The sequence below is a fragment of the Saimiri boliviensis genome, chromosome 2 (assembly GCF_048565385.1).
Source record: "Saimiri boliviensis isolate mSaiBol1 chromosome 2, mSaiBol1.pri, whole genome shotgun sequence".
In the NCBI taxonomy this organism is placed as follows: Eukaryota; Metazoa; Chordata; class Mammalia; order Primates; family Cebidae; genus Saimiri; species Saimiri boliviensis.
In genome coordinates, this window is record NC_133450.1 from 155,108,419 (window position 1) to 155,129,279 (window position 20,861).

At 46.8% G+C, this 20,861-nt stretch overlaps 1 protein-coding gene across 1 annotated transcript; it reads left to right on the top strand.

The window, feature by feature from the left end:
• The first annotated feature begins 5,371 nt into the window (after positions 1 to 5,371).
• DMRT3 (doublesex and mab-3 related transcription factor 3) lies at positions 5,372 to 20,689 on the top strand. Its single transcript, XM_039461469.2, has 2 exons — positions 5,372 to 5,887; positions 19,002 to 20,689. The coding sequence occupies exons 1-2, from the start codon at positions 5,431 to 5,433 to the stop codon at positions 19,964 to 19,966; spliced, it is 1,422 nt and encodes a 473-aa protein (XP_039317403.1). The 5' UTR covers positions 5,372 to 5,430; the 3' UTR covers positions 19,967 to 20,689.
• Positions 20,690 to 20,861: the final 172 nt, after the last annotated feature.

Sequence of the window (20,861 nt, forward strand, 5' to 3'; positions counted from 1 at the left end):
CGCTTTACAAAGAAACCCTAAGGGCAGCCTGTCGAGGGATAGGGAATGTTCCTTGGCTTCCCCCGCCAGGCCCGTCCGCTTCCCCCGCCAGGCCACGTCCCCCAGGGAATGAGGGTTGGGGCTGCCCCTCTGGGAATTTCGCCCGGGAAACTGGTGCGGGGCCCCGGCTCTCGTACGCCCTCGGCGCACACGCGAACTAGGCCTTAGACCCACAGTCTTCTGGGCCCCGCGCCTTAGAAACTGGGCCACGGTCGGTCAACCGTTCGTGAACATCACCTTTAAAAGGCGTCCCCTTGCCCCTCCCCCACCCGCCTGCCCGAGGAAGCGGGGACCCGCCCCTCCTTCGCCACGTGTTTCAGTTCCTCCCCTCGCCGCCCCGGCAGCCCTCCGGTGCAAACAACTAGCAAACCAAACTTTTCCACCGCTGAAAGCCGCGGCCCGCACAGCCGGGGAGGGAGCAGCAGGTGGGGCGCGCGTGGTGGGCGGGACCCCGGGCACTCCGGAAGTTGCCCCGCCCCGAAGGCTCCCGCGTCGGGAAAAGGAGGGGAGGGCCCCGGCCTCTGTTAGACCGGCGAGCGCCCCTCCGCCTGACTGCTCCCGGTTCCCGTGTCCCCGCAGGGCGCCTCTGCCTGGCCCACTCTTCCCGGGGCTTCCCCTCTTCTACTCGGGCCTGTGACGCCGAAAGCTTTCCCAGAAGCGCGCACAGCCGTCTGCTTTTCCCGCGGCTGGTCTTTGTTCAGGGCTGCGAGGGAGGAGGCGGGGGGGGCGGGTGAGGTTTTTAAAAAGTGGCCCGTCCCGGGGAAGAAGTGCCCCAGAGCCCTGAGAGCCAGCGTTCTGAGGAACAGAAACTCGCTTGTCCCTTCGTGTCGCTTACATGCCCTGAAAGTACTTCCTCGGCCTCTGTGTTTTAAAGTCGCAGGGAAAACACGATCTTAAGATTGAGAATCGGCGCTGCTCATTGTACCTTGGCGGAGACGTGTTTTCTCCCTCGCACTTGGGGTAGACAGGGTTCGCGACCCGTCACCCTCCCGAGGCGGTGTGGGGGCCTGGCCGACGCGCCCAGCCGGACTCGCGCCCTCCCGCTCCTCCGCGTCGGGTCCGCTGCGGGCGCTCCCGATCGGGGGTCGAGGCCAGAGCGGACCGGCGGCTGCGCCCAGCGGGGAGCGCCCCAGGCGCGCGCTTTTCCAGTTCCTTCGACAGCGCGCGGCTGAGGTCGCGGCTCTGGGCGCTCGGAGGCAGCCGTGCGGTAGCGACACCTCGGCCCCATCAAAGGCGGGCGCGGTCTTGTATCCGGGCTGGGTCTGAGGAATCCGCAGGGGTGAGCGGGTTGGCGCCTAGGCGTGAGCCTCTGCTGGCTTCGACGGTTCGAGAACAGGAAGGGCCTGGCTGCTGCCGCCCGGCCGGCTCAGGGCCAGCGAAGTAACAGGCCGTTCCGCTCCCCGTTTGTTCCAAAAGGCGTCGGCACGTGGGGGTCTCGAGCAGGCCTCCGACTGCGGCCCGTCTCCTTCCCTGCCAAAACGGTGTGGGGACAGGACGGTCCGGGACCTTCCCCTCTGTTCAGCGGTGTCCCCCGGCCGCGCGACGCGGGTTCAGCCATCTCCCCCACCCCAGGCGGCCTCTGCTCTCCACCCCTGGCCCCGGAGGGCGGCTTCGGGGATCTCATGGGGGGTTTGCGTAAGTCTGTCCCCAACCAACCGAGGGAGAACCAGGACATTATCGCCATCTTCAGAAATTGACTGCTGGCTGTCCTACCGCCTGGCTAGACTTCCCCAACCCCTTTCACTTTGAAGCCGGCCGAAGAGCGAGGTCGTGAAGCTGACGGGGTGAGAGCTGAGTTAGGGTCGCGCACAGGGAGAGGGGACAAGTTTTCCTGCTTTCACAGGGGTTTCTGCACGCTCAGGCTTCCAGCATCTGTCTGCACCAACATCACCGTGGTCGCAATGAAAATGGTGAAATAGGAACCCTGACACCCCCCCGTCCCCGACACACACACACACCCCGCCACTTCCATGAGAACCCAGCAGAGAATTTCCTGTGACAGTCGGGACCATCGGAAACTGCCGTTTTGATTACCTATTAGTTGGATGAGGAGCACCTACCAGAACTCCCAAATCTGGAGTCAGAACATCCTGACTTTCTCAGCAAGGGTACCTGCATCCTGAGCTTTTACATATACACACACAAACCCAGCGATATTTCGTGCTGAGAAAGACCCACAGATGCACATTATTTTTCGCTCTTCCACTGTTATCTGCCACAGTTCTACTCAGTTAATTGCGGTTTGAGAACACACACCATCCAGAGGAGAGCACCAGTGGATCTAGTCTAGTGAGGTGACATTTACTTGTAATCCTCCCCCTTCCCTTTCCAATTTCTTTGATGATTTTTCCCATACGTGTGTAAGCTACGGGGACTTAGTAGAAGCAGGCCGCTCCTCCTAAATGTGATTTGGACCATATGCTTTCTACATTCATTCCCGCTCAGGCTTTTCTTCTCTGCAGTAACTGCTAACACGTTATAGTCACCTTGAAATTTCCTCTGCTATTTTCCAATTAAAAGCTTAATAGCCCTGGAAACGGAGTTCATGTGGTGAAGTTTACCATAGCCCCTTGTTCTGAAAGGCTTTCTGCTGGGATCCCATTATGTGCTTGAATAAACCCTTTCTGCAAACAGAAATGGGACTCGGGGTTGTCAGGTGTTGGGTTACAATAGACTTTGAGGCAGGGGACATTTTACCAACATAAATACAAACCTGTCCCTATAGGGAGATGTTGTCAAATACTGGGATATGGAAAACATTCCCATCAAATATGAGAAAAGGATTACTGCACTATATCAAATGAGTATTTAGATCTCAGCCCCCGATGTGCACCGGAGTGAAACGGGCCCCAGGGCCCAAATAATGCCAGACCGTTTGAGTGGCAAGGAGTTAGGGTGGCTAGGTGACCGAGGGAGGAACGGGGAAGAGGGGTCGCCTTGGTAGTGAGAATGCCCCCACAAACCTGGTGCAGAGCTCTTCTGCTTTCCTTTTTAAAATTTATTCATGCTCAAGTTCTTTCTACTCTCTCGTTTCACTGACCATTTGAAGAAAATCGGAAGAAATTTGGTTTTGAAAAAAGTCGTTGATCCCCACGTTTCCAAGAGACCTGGAGGTTTCGGCGCGGTAGTTTTCAGATAAAGTGTCATTCGTGGCCCTCTATACCTCGGCGCGTTAATGACTCGCGTTCAGCTCCGCACTTCCTAGCCTCGGGCCTACAGGGCTGCGAGCGACCTCTGCCTCCCGTTCCAAGAGCTTACGAAATTTCTTCCAGTTGTGCTTTAGGGCTTGTTTTCTTAGAGAAGGCTGAGACTAGAGGAAGGATTAAAGTGGTGGGGGAAGGGGCAAGACCGAGGGGTCCCTACCCCACGCGGCTTTGGAGGATGGCCTCCTACTCGAATGCTAGGGCTTCTTGTCCACACTCCAGGTCAGTCTCCCGCGATCCCCATCTCACGGACGTGTATGATACGGGACAGCTAAAGACTTCAAGGGAAACACACAACCGGGTTCGGTTTTAAACCCTCCTCTCCTCCGCGAACCAGCCTTATAGGCAGAGGGTTGGCTGCTAGAACGCCTGGAGGTGCTTCCCTTGAATTCACAGCAAACACCAGAGGAACGTTTTCGGGTTGTTTGCTTACTTTCAGGGGAGTACGGAGACAAGGAAGAAAAGCAGCCTCCTGGAGGTACAAGGGCCTCTGTGCCCATGAGGGGTCGGTCATTGCAGCGGACTTGCCCGCTTTCATCTAGCATTCGATTCCCCGCCAGGAGATGAGCTTGGTGCAAACACTCTTAGAAGCGTACCCACCGAAGTCTCTGGAACTGCCCCGCTTCGCATAGAGCTATTGTGCTGTCCTGCTTCCAGTGTATCCACCTGTTTTTGGTTTTTGTTTGCTTGCTGATGGGCAGGGGCGAGGAGCGAGGGGGAGGGCCTTGCTTGTGCATATATAGTGATAGTCTGCACTAGGCCAAACCGGCTACTCCTGGGAGAATGGGAACACGCAAATAATCTAAACGAAGTTTTCTGCTGTCATCTCGTGCAAGGGCCCTCTCCCCCAAGATATCTATGACTGGGGCCTGTGGGTTAAGGGGTGAAAAGTGGCCCTATCCCATATCCATAACTAAATAACTGAATCCTTGGGGATTTGAATTGAGTGGCTGGTTCCAGACCTCCGTTTGCTTCCAGTGGCTGCTGGGAGAGAGGGAAGAGATAACTTTGGGGGCGCTAATGCGGCTTCTGCGTCTGCTCCTTGAAAGTTTACACCTGGCGCTTAGCAAATTCTTTCCGGGAGCACGTATGTCCCTGACCTTTCAGCATATTGTTTTATATTAAAACATGGAGAGGAGGGTAAAGTAAAACTTGCCTGCAGAAAAAAAAAAAAAAAAAAAAAAAAAAAAAAAAAAAAAAGTCATCCTTCGGCCGGCAGATCCTCACAAACATTTTCTCCCAAAGCAACAAAAGATTTTAAAAAATACGTTTTAAAAGGAAATAAAAGAGCCTAACTTTCCCAAACCAACATCACTCCAATCCCCTATCCTAAACTCCACCCAGGTCTGTAGTGCACCCCCAACACTCCCATAGGTTCGGGTTCTCCCGGAGCTGAGTTTCTGCAGCCAAACGTCGGGATAAAAGCGGCCTTGGGCTCAGACAAACGCGGCCACAGCAGGACTGAAGGGAGGAGAATAGAGAGAAAGGGAGCGGCCACCTCACTCCCTTACATGGACCCCCACCCTCACTCTCGCTGGTCCTCGCCTTCTCCGCCCCGCGAGCACGCCGCGTTCCGGAGCGCAGCAGTCTCTCGCTGAAGGCTCGGGTAGCGGAGAGGACTTGGAGGAGGGGGCCGTGAGCGCCCCCGCGAGCGTGGCCTGGCTGCAGGTGGCAAGGAAGGTGAAGTGCAGGGACCTGAGGGGAGCAAAGGAGGAGGAAGGCGTGGGGCGGGGAGTGCAAGGAGACCGGGACCCCAGGGGTGGGGGTGGCGGTGGGAAGGAGGAGGGGTTGGAGGAGGGCGGCGGAGGAGGTGCTGGGTCCTGCCAGCGCGCGAGGGAGCTGCAGACGAACTGGTTCAGACTTTAATCAGAGCTCTCGCCCGCTCCTTGCAGCCGCCGCTGCGCCTTAGCAAGGGAGGAAGTGCCGACTCGGCTGCACGCCCAAAGCAGCGGCCCGCATTGGGGGTTGGCTGGGCGCGAGCCGGGAGGCCAAGCTGTGAGCGCCGAGGGAGCTGGAGAGACTGCTGCGGCACCTCCGGCCGCTCCGGGGCACACCCAACCACTGGGCTACGGGACCAAGGGTCGCCCCGCCCGGAGGCCGCCCCTGAGCGTGCCTCGCAACCCCGCCGTCCAGTGCTCCCTGGCCGGCTCCCGCCTCCAGCCTGCCAACTCATCCGGGAGCCTGGGGCATGAACGGCTACGGCTCCCCCTACCTGTACATGGGCGGCCCGGTGTCGCAGCCGCCGCGGGCGCCCCTGCAGCGCACACCCAAGTGCGCGCGCTGCCGCAACCACGGCGTGCTCTCCTGGCTCAAGGGCCACAAGCGCTACTGCCGCTTCAAGGACTGCACCTGCGAGAAGTGCATCCTCATCATCGAGCGGCAGAGGGTCATGGCGGCGCAGGTGGCGCTACGCCGGCAGCAAGCCAACGAGAGCCTGGAGAGCCTCATCCCCGACTCGCTGCGCGCACTGCCCGGGCCCCCGCAGCCCGGGGACGCCGCCGCCGCCGCCCCGCAGCCGCCGCCAGCCTCTCAGCCGTCTCAGCCGCCGCCGCCGCGCCCTGCTGCCGAGTTGGCCGCGGCCGCCGCTCTGCGCTGGACCTCGGAGCCGCAGCCCGGGGTTCTGCAGACGCAGCTCGCCAAGCCAGGTAAGAGCGTCTGCTGTGCGGGAGTTTGGCCGGGCGCTTGGGCAGCTTCGGAGTGCCTGCTGCAGCTCCGCCTGGAAGGCCTGGAGGCAAGGTTTTGGGAAGTGGGTTTGGCGGAGCTTTCCTTCTTACCCTCCGCCAGGCCGGTGTTTCCTCTCCCAGGAGAAGCCGGCTGAGTCTGGACCCGGCGCGAGTGGCACTCGCGCCCGCCGGGAGGGCGCCTCCGGGGAGCCACACCACGGGACTGTGCATCAGGGTCGCCAGGAGCCTTCCCCAGGTTGAAGGGGAACGTGTCAGATTGAGTAGAGAGATAAACGGATCGAGACGGGACCAAATTAAAACGCAGGCGGGCACACTGCCCTACGTGGGGCAGAGTTTTCTGGGCTGCGGGTTTTAGAGGGCCTCGCATTTGTGGGTAGGAATGGGTAGCTGTAGGGAAGGAGCCAAGGCCCAGCACTGGCTGACTCTAAGCTGCCCGGCCCGGCCCAGGGCCCAGGAAAATTTGAGTGAGGACGAGCATTCCAACTCTAAGAACCCATGGCCTTTCTAGCTTTGCCCCATGGCCCTTCTAACTTTGCTCCGTGGCCTCCAGACTGTTGTAACTGGTGAAAGAAGTTCCATTTAGCAATGATCGTAAAAAGGTCCCAAAAGGCTCCTGAGCTGATAGCCGGACCTGGTGCGCCAGAATTCACTCCTTTGCAGAACCTCCTAGATCCTTTAACACCGTTCCCCAGGCTGCCCTCAGTTGTCTTCGTGGTTTAAAGAAATAAAAAACAAAATCTGATCCCCCACCACCCATCCGTTTCTCTCCTCCAGGTCTCCTGAGCTTGGCAGGCCTGAGTTGGGTGTCTTAGTCTCTTTCCTCCTGGGGAATTTCTAGATTGCGGTTCTGCCTAGCCCAAGAGCTCTTCTGATGGCTCTTGAAATTCAGGGGACATGTGTTTGGTGTTTCTCTGGGTCAAATGCACAAAGGAAAACGGCCCACCTTCTCCCGGAAGGAGGCGTGCTGGAATTAGTAGGGGGAAGGTCCAGAGCCCTCCTGTAGGTAGAACTGCGGCAAAGCTGGTACCTACACTGACCTGCCAACTCCCTAAAGACAGTACCCTAGCTTCTGGAGAGAGGCTTTCAGGAGCACAGGACTGCTTGTCTGGATCCTGTGCAGCTGGGGAAACGATGCAGACTCACCTGTTTTGTGGTGAGTCGATGGGTGGCTGGCAGGTCTGGTCTTCTGCCCTGTCTTTCAGTCATGCTATTCAGGCCTGAAGCTCTGAGAACAGCCTGTGTGAGAGAAGGGCTGGGAATTTTAAAGATGGAAGAGAGTTTGCTGAACTTGGATTTTGTGGATATTTAATCCAAGTTAGCATATAAACATTTCTCAGGAATGCTCACCAGTCCTCTCTTTTGTCTGTCTCATCTTTTTATATTTATGGATTTGCCACAGAGGAATGAGAGAAGGAGAAAAAGATTTTAGTGTTTTTTTTTCTCTCATAGGTTTGAACAAGTAACTAGGAGGAGTTTGGTCTCAGCTCTAGAAATGGATTTGTACCAATATATTTTCTTAATTTTTTTCCCATTTCCAGCTTCTCTGATTCCGTTTCCCCCAGAACTAGGGCAGAGGTCTGAGTTAATGTCAGAGGTAGCATTTTGCAGTGGCCACCTGCCCGACAGCACTCCTGTGATGGGCATTGGGTTCTGTGGTCTCTGTCCAAGGGGATTCCTTTCACATCCTGTGTTCTTCAGAGTGTTCTTTGGGATAGCCAAAGCTCATGATTTCTAAAGAGTCACAAAACTAAAAACACAACCCCAGGAGGAGGAGGAGTGAGGGCAGGCAGAAAGGCCGAGTAGCAGCTGCAGCAGCGGCAGCAGGATACATGCTTTGGGAGAATACAAAAAGGAAACAGATTTCAACTGGACAAACCAGAGCTGTGCTCTGTTTTACTCCTACCTAATACTTGGTGATAGCCTGAGCCTTCCAAACTGAAAACAGGTAATTGCAAAAGAGAATACGATTTATCTCAAGGAGAGGTCAAAGTGATGACTTTGGGGGACTGAGGCATCAGGGGGCTCAGATTCCAGCTAGTCACCCCCACCCCATACCTTGCATATTGATGTACACAACTTTTGTTTTCTTCTTTCAATTGATTTGACCCCATAATTCATTTTTTTTTTGAAAAAGCCAATCACTAATCTGATGGGAAGTGGGGAGAAAGGAGAATAATAGATAATTGTTTAGGAAGACAAGCCGACAATCGGATCCATTCTGCGCAGTGCTGGTAGGAATAAACTGCATTAGGGGTTTAAGTTGGAGACAACTGCCCACTGAGACTGCCTGTTGCTATATGTATTATACCCTTTTTGCAGTTGTTCTGATAATGTATTTGTGTATAACATTCCATGTGTGTTTAGAAGGATGTCGGAACTACTCCTGGATAAGTAGTTCACTATATGTAGAGAGTAAGCAAATCTCTATTGGAATAGTAGGTCCACATGTACATTAAATAGATAGACCAGCAGAAATCTTTAAATATCTGCTGGCAGTGTAGATCTATTACTTTGTGAACTTTGATTTTTAAAATGTGGTTGGTCTTTTTGCAGGGCAAAGGGCCTCTTTAGTACATAGCTTTGGAGAGAGAATTTTTTTTTCTTGTACACAAAAGCACATGGAGTCTTTCCTCTCAAGAAATCTTTGAGAAAAGCGCATGCCTTCGAAAGTGTATGTTTGCTGTGAATCACTGGAGAAAAATCACCCAGTTTAGGGAGTGGTGTATTCACATCAAAACTCAGTTTTGTAACTGGAAGAAATTTTTCTCAAATTTTGCTTTAGATTCTTTAAAGGACTGGAGTTATTTCATCTAATGGTGTAGTATGTTGAATATCCCTTTCAATGTGTGGTGTTTTTAAGGAAAATTTTCATATTCTAGTGGTTTTTACTTCTAGTTATGAAGTTTTCTTTTTTCTTTTTGAATGTAGACTTCTCCTGCTCTTTGATTACCATCTATGATGTACCTGGAATTAATTATTAGATTTTGATTGAGCCCAATATTTTGATTTAAGCTATATATAGATTTGTTAAGCTAAATATTTGCATATATAGATATATTAAGCTATATATCTATTAAAAGCTGTATCTGTAGCTTAAATTTAAATTCTAATATCAGCTGTATATTTTTCTATATATGTATATATACATACACTGTTGAGTTCATTTATTCTTCTAAATTCCTTCTACATTCTTCTAATACTCCTTCTCCCCATGAAAATAGAGGAGGCATGAAGATCTTCCAACTGTTAGTGTATCTGAATCAGTAGTCTCAACAAGGCTAGCCAGGCTTTCAGGATGTGGGCTCAAGAGCTGAGGGAAGTTAAGGGTCACCGCCAAGGTGAAAAGCTAAAATTACATTTTTGTGTTGTGGCTCCCTTCCCCACCCCCAACTTTTCTTCCAGGGGAGTCTCCTGGGTTGCCTTAGACTTTGGTGTGAGGAGAAGAAAGATCTTTGGCTATAGATTCTTCGTGGGTCTCTATCTGCCATCAAAATGAATATGTACACACATTCTTTTAAATGCTCTTAAAGGGAGAAAGAAATCAAAACCGTAGTTGGTTAGGAATAAGAGAGCAGGATTAAATGGGAAAATAGGATCTTCTTTTCTGTTGATTTATTGCGGGACGGGGGTGGAGCAAACAAGATAACTATGGGGGAGAAGTAAGGAGATTTTGGAAAACTGCTTTTATTTTATTTTTCCTCTTGCCCTGCCCCTCCTAGCATCTTTATGCTTGCCTCTGGGCTTTTCTGCTCCAGCTTGATTGGGTCCTACCAGATCCACTTCCTTTTTTTTCTTTATTTTTTTCCCACAGTAAAGCACCTGCAAGTGTAGTGGGTATTATGGAATACTGGTCCAGGCCAGGTTGGGAAACCCTCTGACTATTGGCTAGGAGGAAATGAAAAGCAGGAAAAACCCAAAAACCATTTATGAAGAAAATGTACCTGTGAATTGAAAAACAGGGTCTCATTTTAAGACGGCTTGATTTGAAGGTGAGTCAAATCAAACCCATTGACTCAGTTGCATTTTAAAAAACAAAATTTAAAAAACATTTTAAAAAACAAGGGTTTGACTCAGTTGCATTTTAAAAAACAAAATTTAAAAAACATTTTAAAAAACAAGGGTTTGACTCAGTTGCATTTTAAAAAACAAAACACAACCAAATAAAAAGGAATACACATACAGGCACTAAGATCTCTTCCAAACCCCACCCCAGGGCTGGCTCTTGGGGCTGGAATGCTGCCGCTGCCAGGGAGGGGTCTTCCCAGCTCTTGGCTTGGCTGGTTTGCATGTAGTACAGATGGTGTGTGTGTTGGGGAGCTGATGGCAACTGGCCCAGGACTGGGACCCTGGCCCCAGCAGGCTCAAGGTAGGGGTAAAGATTGGGGGCAGTGGAGGGGGGGGACCCTGCGGCCACACTGGACTGCCGCTATCCCCTTGCACCAGGGGGTCGGAGCTGCAGCTGAGCCCAGCTCCTCGACGCCTGCAGCAGGCAGCTCTTTCCGCGCTCACTGTGGGCAGCTCAGGAATCACACAGAGACAGCCACATCCCTTGTCTCTCCCATGCCCAGATCTTGCCACCACTCCCTCTCTGCTCGTCCTGAGCTTACTACCCGCTCCTTCCCAAGGGAGGAGTCCAAAGTCCCAAAGTGAGTTGCCAGCTTTTGCAAAAATCATGCAAACAAAAAATAGGATGCCAATATTGCATGGGACATACTTTTACTAGAAATTCTTCATTATTAATCTGACGTTCCCACTTAACTGGACGTCCTGTTATTTTACCTGGCAACCATAGGCCTTGGCCTTCCTTACCCAGCCCCAGTACCCACGAAGGTACTGCCTGTATTCATTTCCTAGTTATTTCTCTGCAGAGCCTGATCTGCATGGGACTGGTGTGGGGGAAGCGCTGGGGTCTGTCGTGTGGATCTGGGGACCAGTTGGCAGGAAAAATGAGAGTGTGTTCCACATCTAGGAACTAGAGTTGTACTGCCATCTGAGAAAGAACCCCTCCCCACCTCCAAATCACTCCTTGGTGTTATAAATCTGGAGGATGGCCGTGCCCTCGACTTACACAACCAACTTTTTTTTTTTTTCCCTGATGGATGAACTCCCGGGTTTAAAAGATTACAGTAATCACAGGAGGACAGTGTAAATCGAATCTGATAGCAATAACTTTCGGAGAAGGTCAGGCTCAAGTGAAATGTTACCAAGCAACAGGCATTTTGTTTGCAAAATACAATCAAAGAGCATTGATGAGAAATTCTTTGCTGCAGCCAGTCAGCACTTTCTGCTAACAGCTTTACAGAGAGAAAAGGAATAAATCTTCCTAAATCAAAGTCCCAGGAGAACTTGGAGTCCCTTTCTGGAAATGTTGCACTTCTTCCTGACAGGAAAGAGGACTGAGCCCAGTAAAAAGCCATTTGCCTGCCCACCTGCCGCCTCTTCCTCTTCCCTTCTTCCTCACCTATTGCTTTGTTCCTTTCTTTCCCCCCTTTTAACGTGTTACAGCCCCTTAGCCATTAGCTGCGCAGGCCCTTGGACCCCCTTGTCTAGTCCTGTGCGGCCTTGATGGTGTATGCATGGATGCTCATGGCAAAGGTGGAGGATGCCGTGGTGGGACAGCTGGTCCTCACAGGTCCACCACCTTGTGATTGTGCCAGTTATGTCCCACACCGATTTAGTGAGCCATCCCTTTGCCCCAGCAGCGCAACACATACTACTGTTCTCAGAAGGGAAACGAAAATAACTAGGTGTGGGTTTTATTTATTTATTTATTTTTGCATTTTATTGTATAAACAGCTGTAAAAGGCACGATTAAGCACCAAATAACAGTAATAATTATGAAAAACTTAACGCTCAGCATATCAGTCCTTTACAAAATCTCCAATCTCTTGATTACAACAACTAAGCAGACATAAATTTTACAGAGCTGGGACCAGTGTTCCACTTTTTTCCCACTATTACTTTCTTTAGTTCAGTATAGATCTCTGGCATCCATAATCTTTATATGTGAGCATTTAAAACAATAGTGCCTCCTGTGAAGACACCATGGTCTGCCCAGCTGCTATCCTTGGAGTTATTTGCTGTATTCCACTGTAAAATATGACCAACTGCAGCTTACTTGGAATTTTACAAAAAGATTGCTTAGTAATCTGTAAGCCTCTCAGTGGTCAGGAGGCAATGCTTTGATTATCTCTGTATAATCTTACCCAGCACCGTACATGAGAGCATAGTAAGGCATTTGTTAAATAGATGGATGATAGACAGGTACATTTTTGAAGGTACCAAATAAACATGTAGATTTCCAGGTAATTTCTCCTCTGCTTCTTGGAAGGTATTTCCTTCTGAGTCAAGAAAGAAAGAAAAACTAAATTTTTACAAAATATATGAGGTCCACAGTTATAAACCATACTTTCTTAAGCCCAGTCCTATCTCTAGTAATATTCCCCTAAAATATTAGTGTCAAGGAACCACTCTGATTCCCTCATACATTATTAATTCAGTGTTGTTAATGATTTTTTAAAAAGCAAAGGATGGCGTGCGTGTGTGTGTGTGTGTGTGTGTGTGTGTGTGTGTGTGTGTGAGATAAAGATATATATAACTTTTTACAACCCTCCACTACCCCAGCAACCCACACAGGAAGAAAGGAAGGTTTTTAGAGTGAGATCATACCCTGGTGTTCTTTAGATCTTCAACTATTCAGATTTTTTTTTTAAAATTCATCACTTTCAGTGTGAGATAAAGATAACAGAAAATGTGAAATGTTTCTCTGTGGTTAGAATTTGGACTAGGCAATGGTCTGTGGAAGTTCATCCTGCTTGGGCTCCCTCCCTTGCCTGGATGAGGATATGACAATCTATGTTTCAGAATGTGTGACATGATTTCAAAAGGGGTGGGGGACTCCAGTGACTTTTGAGCTAGGAAATATTCCTCTCTATGCTAATTTTTCTGTGTTGTCATTCTGTATGTAAGAACTATTTTATTTTTGTAGATATAACTGGATATAATGGATACAGCCTATAACATCTAAGTCAGAAAGATTTTTCACATTTATGCATCTTGAGTAGAATGTTTGTTTCTCATGTGGTAGACTTTCTCAAAGTATTTCAAATTACACATTTTTTTTTACTAAATTGCATTTTCATATGAAAAACTTCCCTAAAGAAAGTTACATTTTCAAACTATAATTTTAGATTGAAAGTCACTTTTATAAGTGTTAATTTTCTCTCCTTAGCTAAAAGTCTTGTACCAAAAAAAAAAAAAAAGTTTTGTAGTCATCTTGTGGCATATATATTTTGACGTTGGTACCATTGTTATCTACAGAAAAACTTTTTCTTTTCAATTGAATGTCTACTTCTTTTAAAAACCTTTTTTTACCCTAGTGCTGTTTATTTAAGAGATGGCTATAAATGTTTCTGCCCCATGAATTGGAAGAGTGAATATTTAGTAAGATTTTAAAAATAGCTACATGTTTAGCAATAGAAACAGCATACTCGTCACTTTCAATACTATTTGTAATATTTGATAAAATTGATACTTTCTCGTTTGACTAATAGTTTGGACTTTCTACACCTATCTACCAGGGGCAAAAATATTATCAGTTGAAATATACTCTTAATGTCTTAGGAATTAGGGTTTCAGTTTCAAGAAGAAAGAAGGCAAAGTGTTTCAGGATTATTTCCTATTTTATTTTGTTAGTTGGGAGTTTCACATTTCTATGTCTGAAAAAGCCTTTGTGTTTTAAACCAACTAGAATGATTTGTAAAGTTTATTTAGGAAATAATCTTGAGATGTAAAGAAATACCTGTTATTATACTTTATCACTGGGCTCAAAACTCACCCTCTATAATTACTTGTGCAAGTCTGTATTTATAATAGAATAATTTACAATACAACCAGTACTAGACACCATAGTGCCACAGAATTGCAGGGACTGTATATTCTGCCCTTCAGAAATTGTTGTTTGGTGAATTATTCTTGGTGCAAAGTTAGAGGCGAGTCTTCCTTTGCCTGGTTTGAAAGCCCCAAAAACCTAGATGTTGATGGGGATTCCACTCACCCAGCACTCCTTAGCAGGACTTTGGTGTGGCTCTGGTGCATGAACCTCACAATTCTCTCCTTGTTGCTTCTTTCATCATCTTTGTCTTTCCGTTGAACACAGTATAAACAGTGCTAAGCTCAGCTGGTTGATATACCCTGAATTTGTAGATTTGATTCCTGAGACATCCTTTTAGTTTTTCTCATATTTTGAGCACAGCCAGATACCCTGTTGGAGTGGGTGATCAACACAGAAACCTGCGGAGAAAGTGTGGAGGATTCAGCATAATCTTATCAATCGCCACTCCTTGACAAGTAACCAGAAGTGCATGATGCACTAGCATGTCCCAGTAGCAGGGCAAAGGGAAAATAGGTACAAAGTAGAATTTTGTATTGTCAGAGTTGTAATCCTGTAATCCTGCTGAATCCTGTATTCAGTTGACTGGGATGGTGTATCTGTTGCTACCTTGGAAAAAAAAAAAAAAAGACTATATATATATATATATATATATATATATATATATATATATTTTTTTTTTTTTTTTTTTGAGACGGAGTTTCGCTCTTGTTACCCAGGCTGGAGTGCAATGGCGCGATCTCGGCTCACCGCAACCTCCGCCTCCTGGGTTCAAGCAATTCTCCTGCCCCAGCCTCCTGAGTAGCTGGGATTACAGGCACGCACCACCATGCCCAGCTAATTTTTAGTATTTTTAGTAGAGACGGGGTTTCACCATGTTGACCAGGATGGTCTCGATCTCTCGACCTTGTGATCCACCCGCCTCGGCCTCCCAAAGTGCTGGGATTACAGGCTTGAGCCACCGCGCCCGGCCCCAAAAAGACTATATTTTTATAATGGTAGAGTTATTACGTTAGTGGGAACCTCATTCCCTAATTCTCCTTTAAGTTAGCCTTCTGCTGTTTGATCCACTTTCTTCTGGAGCCTGAAGTGTACTGTGGAAGAGTCAATTTGGTTGACAGACCTCAAAAAAAAAAACCATTTCCTAATATGTTTTCAGTGTTTGAAACTTTTCCAAAGTGGGGGCAGGGGTACTTTTTAAAACACAAAGCTATTTGGTTCACACATTCTTTTAAAAATAGTTGAGCTTTAAGCTTTCCAGCTGTGCTTATGTACCTTTTATCCCGAGAAGGACCATTTCTTTTTCTTGCTTTAAAAAAAATCTCATCATTATCTCCTCGTTACTGTGACACTGTATGACATATTTTTTCTTTTTTTATTGTGGTAAAGTACATGTAACATAAAGTTTACAATTTTAACCGTATTTAGGTGTATAATTCAGTGGCATTAAGCTTATTCAAAATGTTGTGTGGCCATCACCACCGTCCATCTCCAGAACCTTTTCATCATTCCACACCGAAACTCTATACCCATTAAACAATAACTCCCCATTCCCTTTTCCTCCCAGTCCTTGGCCACCACCTTTCTACTTTCCCTCTGAATTTGCCCATTCTTGGTATCGAATATAAGTGGAGTCATACAGTATTTGTCTTTTTGTGTCTGGCGTATTTCACTTATCCTAATGCAGTCAGGGTTCATCCATGTTATAGCATGTATCAGAATTCCATTCCCTTCTGAGGCTGAATATCCCACTGTGTGTGTGTGTACCATGTTTTGTACATTCATGCATTGATGGACATTTGGGTTTTTTCTCCTTTTGGCTATTGTGTATGCTGCTGCTATGAAGATTGGTATACAATGTGTGTCATATTTGAGGCTTAGCAAATGCTGCAAGGCCCCGTTTGTTTTTTCTCCTGCATGTGCATCTTATTTCTCCAGAATATAAAGTCCATGATTTAGGTGTGAGTCTTAGACTTGTTGGTGTTTTTCATCCTTTAGTCTATTTCTCCCAGTATCTTGCAGAAATATAAATACTTGGTGCTGATCATAGTAATGTAGGCTAAAGTTAAAAAAAGAAGAAAGCTCTTTAGAAGTACTTGAAAGAAGTACTTTATGTCCATATTTATATGGGGAGAGTATTTGACTTGTTTTTCCAATTTCCGAAAGTGATAGTATATTAACATATATTATCAAGTGTTTTCAATTGTTCAATAATTTTCAAATGTTTAATAATAGAGTAACAGCCAAGAAGTATGTATGGGGTCATGAGTCAGGAAAATTTAAATAGATCTAGCTGATTATAAAGTAAATCTGTAGAAGCCTTTTTGTTGCTATATTTCTCCTTTGGATCAAGGACATGAGTTCAAATGCTATATGAGTTCAAATACTCAAGAGATAAAAGCTGGGTCTCCCACCCTAAGAAATTGCAGGAGAGAATATGTCAAATTTCTCTTACAAAAATAGTCATTCTACAATAGAGTCTTTGTCACAGAGTCATTATATAAAGTGAAGATGGCTTCTTATGTATGTGCTGCAAATGAATCATTAGAAAGCTTACATTTTGTATTAAAAACGAAGCAGTTAAAGAAAAAAGCAGTTTAATTAAAATGCAAATTTGGGAAAAGTATGAATTCCTATGAGATTTATGTTGACACTTGCACTGAGGTAATTTAAGAGTGCTTTAAAATTATTTACAGTATGTTTGCCACATATTTATTGCCTTTTGAAAGACCAAAGTTTTGTTTTTTGGTTACACTTAGATACATCCTGTATTAGAAGAATGTTCATAAGTGGGCCTTTAAGGCTTTTAAAATAAACAAGTGTAGGACAAGATGGCTTCTGGAAGCTGCGTTGATAAAATTTCACCAGCTGGCTATCTGTACATAATCAGGTGTGCTCACAGAGAAGGTAACAATGAGGCCATTCAGGTAGGGCAGCAGAAAACACAGGCAAAGCAATTGTTTACAACCCAACAACTGAGTCATTAAGAATTTTCATCTTTTGGGCTTGCACAATGGCTGGACGCCTGTAATCCCAGCACTTTGGGAGGCCGAGGCTGGTAGCTCACCGGAGGTCGGGAGTTTGAGACCAGCCTGATCAACATGGAGAAACCCTGTCTCTACTAAAAGTATAAAACTAGCCGGGCGGTGATGCATGGCTGTAATCCCAGCTACTCAGGAGGCTGAGGCAGGAGAATTGCTTGAACCTGGGAGGCGGAAGTTGCAGTCAGCCTAGATCGTGCCATTGTACTTCAGCCTGGGCAACAAGAGTGAAACTCTTTCTGAAAAAAAAAAAAAAAGGAATTTTCATCTTTCAGTCAGTTACCCTGGCTTTGAGTAGCCACAGCCAGTGCATGTTTCAAAAAAGGATAAATCTCGGCTGGGCACAGTGACTCATGCCTGTAATGCCAGCACTTTGGGAGGCTGAGGTGGGCAAATCACGAGGTCAAGAGATTGAGACTATCCTGGCCAACATGATGAAACCCCATCTCTACTAAAAATGCAAAAATTAGCTAGGTGTGGTGGTGTGTGTCTATAGTCCCAGCTACTCAGGAGGCTGAGACAGGAGAATTGCTTGAACCCAGGAGGCAGAGGTTTCAGTGAGCCCAGATCACATCACTGCACTCCAGCCTGGTTACAGAGTAAGACTCTGCCTCAAAAAAAAAAAAAAAAAAGGATAAAACTCCATTTGCATATAGCTTGCTTCTACAAAATATGTTTCTTTATTATAAAGGCTTGTTAGAATTTACTACTGCAAAGCAAAGCATTCTGACTTACTTTTTTCTGTGTGCTTAGCCCTGCAATATTACCAGACATTAGGTAAAAATATTCTTAGGTCAACATGTTAAATTTGCAACTGGTTTACTTTATAGCAAGTGTCTGCTTTATTTGGGAGCTTTTTTCCCTTCTTCTTCTTTTTATATAATACAAAATGGTATCTTCAAATTTCACTGGCTTAAGAAAAAAGATATCTTCAAGTCTTTTCCACAAACTTTACCAACAAAACAGTTCAGGGACATGTATCTGCCTCATGCCAGCTGTGTCTGTGGATCGTGATGATGCATTGTTTCATTGATGGATAATGCTCCTGTGCAATTTCTAGCCCTTTTTTTTTTTTTTTTTTTTTTTTGTTTTTTTTTTTTTTTGAGACAGAGTTTCGCTCTTGCTGCCCAGGCTGGAGTGCAATGGCGCGATCTCGGCTCACCACAACCTCCGCCTCCTGGGTTCAGGCAATTCTCCTGTCTCAGCCTCCTGAGTAGCTGGAATTACAGGCACACGCCACCATGCCCAGCTAATTTTTAGTATTTTTAGTAGAGACGGGGTTTCACCATGTTGACCAGGATGGTCTCGATCTCTTGACCTCGTGATCCACCCGCCTCGGCCTCCCAAAGTGCTGGGATTACAGGCTTGAGCCACCGCGCCCGGCCCAATTTCTAGCCCTTTCTAGCCACTTCCTTTTTCCTCTCCAGCAACTTATCCTGCCATCCAGAATTCACAGCTGGTTTTGTTTGCTGTCTAGCCCAAGTTATTGGCAACCAAGTTTGCCAGTCCCTCAAGTGGCTTCTTACGAAAGATTTCAATGGATAGCGTTATCTTTCACTTGAGCAATTGAATTAGCTCTCTATCGTACATGATAACCTGATGAAACACACAGATTGGTTCATAAGACGTATTTAACACAAAATCAGCCTATGGGAAATAGATTTAAAATATTAAAATTCCCTGTGGTTATCTGGATGGTGCTGTCCCTAGATTACAACTGGGGACCTTATTTGCAGAAGAAGAGCTGGAAGACAAGTTGAGCTCATTTTCCTGTTTCTCCCTGAGCTTTGCTCTTCCAGGAGTTTCCTGCAGTCCCACAGACGCTCCCAACTGAGATTGTCACTGCTGTGAGAACCACATTTTCCGTGGTTATAGGTTCATGTAGCCATTCCATGTTGAAGACAAACTTCCTTGCCCAAAGCTTTCTAAGAAGTCACTCTGATTTCTAGCTCTTTATTTAGAGGGTTTTTTTTTTCATTTGCCAGTGACATAGTTTGAATTTTTTTAAAAAGTCTTGTAGTATATTATGACCCACTGGGATGCATTTGCTCTTCCAAAAAGCACGTGTACAGGCTCTTCTGAGCATATCTGTTCCTCTTTATGCACACCAGGAAAAGATTAACTCAGCTGTTCTGTTTTTCAGATTTGGCTGAAGAGCGACTTGGAGATGGCAGCTCAGCAGAGAATACAGAGGTCTTCAGTGACAAAGACACTGACCAGAGGAGTTCCCCAGATGTGACAAAGAATAAGGGCTGCTTTACCCCTGAGAGCCCTGAGGTAGTGTCTGTGGATGAAGCAGGGTACGCTGTCCAGAAAAATGGAGGCAACCCTGAGAGCCGCCCTGACAGCCCCAAGTACCACGCGGAGCAGAACCACCTCCTGATTGAGGGCCCCTCGGGGACTGTTTCTCTGCCCTTCAGCTTGAAAGCCAACAGACCACCGCTTGAAGTGTTAAAAAAGATATTCCCCAACCAGAAGCCAACAGTGCTTGAGCTCATCCTCAAGGGCTGTGGCGGGGACTTGGTGAGCGCCGTGGAAGTCCTGCTGTCCAGCCGATCCTCAGTCACGGGAGCAGAGCGAACTTCTGCAGAACCCGAGAGTCTCGTGTTGCCCTCCAATGGGCACATCTTTGAACACACCTTGAGTTCCTACCCCATCTCGTCTTCCAAATGGTCTGTGGGATCAGCCTTTCGAGTCCCAGACACTTTGAGGTTTTCTGCCGACTCTAGTAATGTTGTCCCCAATCCCTTGGCAGTGCCTCTGCAGCACCCTTTCCCCCAGCCACCCCGGTACCCACTGATGCTGAGGAATACTTTGGCGAGAAACCAGTCGAGCCCCTTTTTGCCCAATGATGTCACCCTGTGGAACACCATGACGCTGCAGCAGCAGTATCAGCTGAGGTCCCAGTATGTCAGTCCTTTCCCCAGTAACACTACCAGCGTCTTCAGAAGCTCGCCCGTCCTTCCTGCCCGCGCCACCGAAGACCCTCGGATTTCCATCCCTGATGATGGGTGTCCAATTGTGTCAAAGCAGTCCATGTACACCGAGGACGACTATGACGAGAGGTCTGACTCCTCAGACTCGAGAATACTCAACACATCCTCTTAAAGTGGTGCTGGATGGGTGGCGGCCAGGTGATATTTTCTGTGCATTTTGACCCTGAGGCATCTGAGGAGAGGCCACATCTTGTGTATACCCTTTCCTTCTGTTTGACAAAGTGACTGTGCTTGATTCTATACATTAGCAATAAAAACATAACTTATTTAACTTCTTGCACTTCACTGGAAAATGCCAAATAGCTCTGCTCTGTGGCTTTAGTGCTGAATGTTTATTGTAAAAGAGAGTCTAATGTTAAGAATAGTCTTGGGAAGGCTGGGTCCATGGAAGATTTATTTGGGGATGTAAAGCTGAAGGTCAGCCTTGCATCTAAACCCAACCTGGAATGTTAAATAATATACTTGAATGCAATTTTGTAAAAGTGGATTCCTCAGGATATGTGAAACCTAAAGGAAGTGGTTCGATTGCAAATGGACTATAAACGGGGACATTATATTCTTATGCTAAAAATCCTTGCATTTTAAAGAGAGATGCACTTAAGAATAGAGTGAACTGCCTCATGTGCTTATTTAAGCTTGGACAGTTTTCAGAGACAAACTCCATTAAGAATTACTCCTTTCACATGGCTGAATCGAAACATGTGTAATGTCAATGTAAAACCAATCACAGCTGTGAACTGCATGAAATGTATTGTGAAACGAACACAAGATTAAGCTTTGTCGGGTTAATATAGCATGCTAAGGACTCTAGAAAAAAATAAACTAAAGAGATGAGCTTGGTTTATGTCATTTCTACTTGTAGAAAGAGGATCCCTAAAAATAGAAACGACGTAAAAACGCCTTAGTAATGCATGGATCAGGAACCAAGGTATCAGTTATACGAGGCATTCCTGAGAAATATGAATGGCAGAGTTTTAGGGCTACATTCAGAAACACAGATAATTTGT